Source organism: Stegastes partitus, unplaced genomic scaffold, assembly GCF_000690725.1.
Source record: "Stegastes partitus isolate 25-593 unplaced genomic scaffold, Stegastes_partitus-1.0.2 Scaffold969, whole genome shotgun sequence".
NCBI lineage: Eukaryota > Metazoa > Chordata > Actinopteri > Pomacentridae > Stegastes > Stegastes partitus.
In genome coordinates, this window is record NW_007578700.1 from 19,726 (window position 1) to 24,998 (window position 5,273).

At 38.6% G+C, this 5,273-nt stretch overlaps 1 protein-coding gene across 1 annotated transcript in view; it reads right to left on the reverse strand.

Annotated features, from left to right (window-relative positions):
* The window catches only part of dhx8 (DEAH (Asp-Glu-Ala-His) box polypeptide 8), a 15,471-nt gene extending 10,893 nt beyond the window's left edge, over positions 1-4,578 (reverse strand). The window contains exons 1-7 of the mRNA XM_008294525.1: positions 4,418-4,578; positions 4,051-4,136; positions 3,885-3,957; positions 2,538-2,623; positions 1,242-1,348; positions 738-1,115; positions 94-100 (exon numbers count right to left, since the gene is read on the reverse strand). Of these exons, the coding sequence (XP_008292747.1) occupies positions 94-100; positions 738-1,115; positions 1,242-1,348; positions 2,538-2,623; positions 3,885-3,957; positions 4,051-4,136; positions 4,418-4,526 (846 nt within the window). The 5' untranslated portion in view covers positions 4,527-4,578. The remainder of the gene's footprint in view (positions 1-93; positions 101-737; positions 1,116-1,241; positions 1,349-2,537; positions 2,624-3,884; positions 3,958-4,050; positions 4,137-4,417) is intronic.
* Positions 4,579-5,273: the final 695 nt, after the last annotated feature.

The following is a 5,273-nucleotide window of genomic DNA, read 5'->3' on the forward strand; positions in this document are numbered from 1 at the left end:
CGGAGGCCTCATTCACAATGTAGTCGAGATAAAAAGTAAACACAAGAAATGCAGAGGAAACTATTAAATCAGTTCAATAAAAATATACTAGACTGAAGTACTGAAAGCACAGATGTCAAAGAGGTTAAAGGCACAACGTTTTACTGTGTTGTAGCGTAGAAAGGCTGAAGGATTTTGAGAAAAGGTTAGAGTTACATGTGAGGAGATTATTTAAAAAGGAATTTCATCTGAAGGTATTTCAGCAAAGAACTGAATTATAATAAAAATGAATGGATTTTCATTAACTTTAGCTGTCAAATGACTCCCACAGACCAACTGTCTCACGCTGTACCAGACAAATGTTGTCAATGCTTCCACTAGAAATACAACTAAATAAAATGAGGACGCTTGGAGACCCTTTATCAACTTTGTAAAAGACCTGGATTTAACAGACATCACACAGGGGAACCAGTGTTTGTTGTGAGCTCTGCAGACTCTGTAAAGAATTACTCTGGAGGTCTTACCGAGGATAATAAAGATGGATTACCACTGTGAGAGGAGCAGCTCACTGTTTATTGCAGTATCTTTTCAGTATGTTAGTCGTTTGCTTGATAAAACGATTGAGAAGAAAATGTGAATTTAAAGCGAATAAATCAACTAAACCAAGAACAGCAACACAAAATGAGTGCATTTCATTCGCATACACACCCTCGGTTAAGTTAACTTCCTGTTTAGCAAGTTAGTGACTTAATACTGACCTGAGTCCCTCCAGCTGAACAAAGCATCCGAACTGCATGATGCTGGTGACCTTTCCGTTGTAGATGTCGCCGACAGAAGGCTCCTCAGGTGGAGGCCGGTCCACATGTTTGTCCTTCCAGCGGTCGGAGTCTCTGTCTTGGTCTTTCCTGGGACTGGGCGAGCGATCGGACCAGCGGGAGGATTTGTCTCTTCTTTTGCCGCGATCGCGATCTCTGTCTCGTTCTCTGTGGCGGTCCCGGTCTCTGGAGCGAGACCTGGATCTGGACCGCGATCGGGAGCGGTGGCGCCTCTTCCTGTCCTTCTCCCGATCCCGATCCCGGTGTCTGTCCCGGTCTCGGTCTCTGCTTCGGCTGCGACTTCTGCGGCTTTTTTCTGTCCTGTGAGAATAAGAATAATGAAGAACATTAAAGTAAACATCAGAGCCCACTGGTCTTCAGAGACCTTCGTCGGTTGTTGTGTTTTTCTTTCTTAAGTTTAATTTTCCTTCCTGCCTGTCATCTTACTTGCTCTTGCTGACTTTGGAGTCCGTCCCACTGACGCTGGGCATGAACATTTCCAGCTCTTTCATGGCGTCAGCTGCGACTTTCACGTCGTCTTCATCCAGCAGCTTCTAGAAATTCAGCGAAACAAAACAACAACGTCACGTCAACGTCCCCGGAACCACATCCGAGTTTAGTTTCACCATAACGTTGAACATTTTTTAATATTTTCAGATTTACAAAGGCAGGTAACAATTATATTAAAAATAATAATGACAAAAAATATGCATAAAAAGATAGCAAACAAGCCAAAAACCGGGATACCCAGTAAGACAGTGTTACAACAAGAAGCTAGTCAGGCTGAGCAGAAAGAGCAGAAAAAGACCTGAAACATAGTTAAACACTTAAAATGCAGGATTTTAATATGAATAAATTAATACCAATGAAACACTAAAAGCACCAAAAAATGAGACAGCACATTAACAAAAAGAAAAAATATAGATATGAGCAAAAAATAAAAATAAAATTGCTCAATAGACTAAAAGAAAACAGTAAATTTAAAAAGAAAACAAGAGTTGGATGGAAAAGAGTTAAATAAGAGACACATCACATAAAAGCAAAATAAGATAAGATGGGTTTTATGAAGTGATTTAAAATAAGACACTGATTTTAAGAGTCTTATCTCTACTCGAGGATCTAAAGCTGTGAACGTCTTCACATGTAGTCAGTGTTTCTCTTATATAGCTTGGACCCTGACGAGCTTTAATGTGATGAATAAAATCTTAAAGTCAATCTAAAACGAACAGGCAGCCAGTGGAGGGAATTGACGGATAATTAAGCAACGGAGCAAATGTGAGATTGTGCGTTTTACAAACAAAAGACTGCTGCTGCACGTATTGACAGCCTGCTTCAGCAGCACACAGTATGTCGTTTTTAGAACATAATTTACCTGAAAAGACAAATCACAAGAGAGGTGGAGGTGGAGGTGTAGAAGTGCAAATGAGTCACGTAGCAGCCCTGAGGCACACTTGGAAAAATGGCGCACTTAAAATGCATCAATTATCATATATTATAGGAGGTTGTTTTAATGGCTGGGATCGATCACAAAGAATTACACGAACTCTCCTCCACCTTTGATGAAAGTGCAAATTTGTAGCAGCTCTGAAAATGTTAATACTGCATCACAAGTATGCTGCAAAGGGACCTCAGTGTCTGTTTTCAGATTTAAATCAGTTATTTGAATGGATCTTGTCTTGCAGTAACGGCAGCATTTAAGGTCAAACAGACACCACCAAAGAATAATGTGTTGAAGCACCATACCTTTGGAGCCGGGTCATTGGGTCGACACAGAGCAGGAAACAGCTCCTTAAGCTTGTCCTTTTCTGACTTTGGCTTCGGCTCAGATACTGAAAGGGGAACACATTCATTATGTCACACTTTAATTAATCCAAAAAGAGGAATCTGCATTTATTATTGATATTTTTGGAGTGCAAAAAATGTTCTTTTATAGGAGCACTGAATGCAGTTGTTGATCTGAGTTGAAGTCAACTCACTTATTTATATAGTACATTTAAAAAACCATAAACTTTGAACCAAAGTGCTTTCTAATAGAGAAACAAGACTATCATTATAAATTTGCATAACAAGGTAAATATCACAGTTAAAACTCTGACAAGAGTACAAAATACAACTGCATAATTTATCTGAGTAACTTAACCCTCTGAACCCCAAAACCCACAAGTGGGTTTAAAAACAAAACACACACACACAACCTCCATTGTGTTGTCATTGTCCGTGTTGTGTTGTTTTGTTTGCCGTTTAAATTGTACATGTCTGCACTACCTGTTCTAATATTGCACTACTGTTTCCACATTTCTTTTTTTTTTGTCTTATTTTATTTTATCTTTTTGCACTGCATTCTTTGCACAAACGCTTTAGCTCTGGATCTGGGAAACGCTGTCTCATGTCACTGTGTACTGTACAGCTGTATGTGGTTGAAATCAAAATAAAGCCCTTTGAATCTTGAATTGAGAAAGTCATGTTATCTTCAGAAAAAGTTATACCATTTACCAGAGCCACAAAGAGTAAAAATAGAAAGAATAGTCAGATTTTCGACTTTTCAGTGGTCCTTTAACTACTTATCTATGATGTGTTTTTGCCATGGAAAAATAATATCCTAATTCAAGCTTAAAATCATAGAAACTGATTCTACAAATATAATATATATATATAATTCTGGGCTCCTTGAGTGACTAAGATGAGATCAAAAATTCATTAACTTTTAGGCTGCGCTGCAGGTCGTGTTTACACAAAGCAGATTAGAGACAAATGTGAAAAGAAAATTCAAAATCTAAGTCGTAAAGTATTTAATACACAGAGCCACTGTTTCTCTCAGCATTGTTAACACCTGTGAGCACTTGGAAAAAATGTTGAACATGTTGCTTCCACATGTGTTCTATTTCTGGAAAATAAATGATCAACAAAATTCAACTTTATTTGTTTATTTTCTATAAGCTATGACATTAATACGATGTGTGTCGAAGCTGATTCCTGGTTGTGCTGTTTCCATAGAGGTGCAGGACTGTATATTGCAATGAGCCCACAGTGAAGGAAAAAACACCTACATTACATAACATCAAAGCACGTAAACAGGTAGCATCCCCTTACCTTTACTCGTTGATGCCTTGGATGGAGGTCGCATCGTCTGAATGAGCCTGAGCAAGTTGCTGATGAGCGAATCCTACAAACACAACACACGATAAAAAAAAAGTTAGTTACCAAGTTAAGCTAGCTATCTGTTAGCATAGCGAGTTGCTGTTAAAGATGAACTTACTGTGAATTCGGCTCCATTTTGGAGCAACAGAGCTTTGAATCCATCGAAACTCGGTTGTTTCTCGGCGAGGCTGATGACAAATTCAGCTGCGAAACGACAAATTAACATCGAAACGACTGTTAGCGTAAACTCGCACTCACAAACGTTGCTCGAAACGCACATTGCACCTTTAAAAAATGGCACAAAACAACAATTTAAACGATGGTGAGATGTTATATCAATCACATAAATCTAGCGAACCACACTTTTTTTTTTTTAACGGTACAAGTTCAAAAGCACTTTGAGTAGGTGGCTAACAACAGCTAGCTAGTTAGCTTAAGCTAGCTAGTCGGTGTTCGTTGACTAATTCACGGCACAAAATACTCACCTAGATCTTTGTCGCTTATTCCCAGATGGTTGTCAAGCTCCGTGCAGACTTTGGACACCAAGGACAAATACTCAAGCTGCGAAAGCTCGTCCACTCCGCCGTCTGCCATTCTCCACCACTCGTGTTTTTGTTCAGGGAACGTAAACGACGGCAGACATATTGGATATGGGCAACTTCCGCTTCCGTGTCCTTACGTAATGACGTAGTGGCACGTTTGTTATTTTTTTTCCCGCCACTCACCACACGATGGCGATAAGGCTCCTGACGATAAAATAAAATTAAAAGCACAGTGAGTGACTCCATGTGGGTTACTAGGACATATCAATCTGTCTTTTTGGGTTTTGGCATCAAACTGTGAAAATAGTTTATATTATAAAAGTGATCTATCAAATCAATAGTTCTGGAAGATTTTCAGCCCATATGTTTTTATACTTATTAGACCACCTGGTCCTTGTTTGAGGAACTCTATTAACCCTATGAGGCCCGTAGTTGCCATAAACAAATACATATCTGTAAAGGTTTTTGTTTTTTTAAGGCCGCATAGTCAACAGAAGTGAGAAATATCCTTTAATGTCAAATAAATCAAAACCGTATCACTGCGCTGTACTTGTATTGGTTCAAAATTAAACAGTGGGTGCTTGTTCTGATGTAAAATTTAAAAAATACAGTAGGAAATCAATGCAAAAAAAGCCAATAAACCTTTAATTATTGAGATTCTAATCTTATTTTTTCAATACTTTAATATTTTGATCAGGAGGAGACCAAATTTCTGCAGCGATGTCCAACCATTCTTGAAATAAAATGTTTTCCAGCTGCTCTTTGCTTCAGGCGTTGTTATTGCTCTACCTTTCTCTTC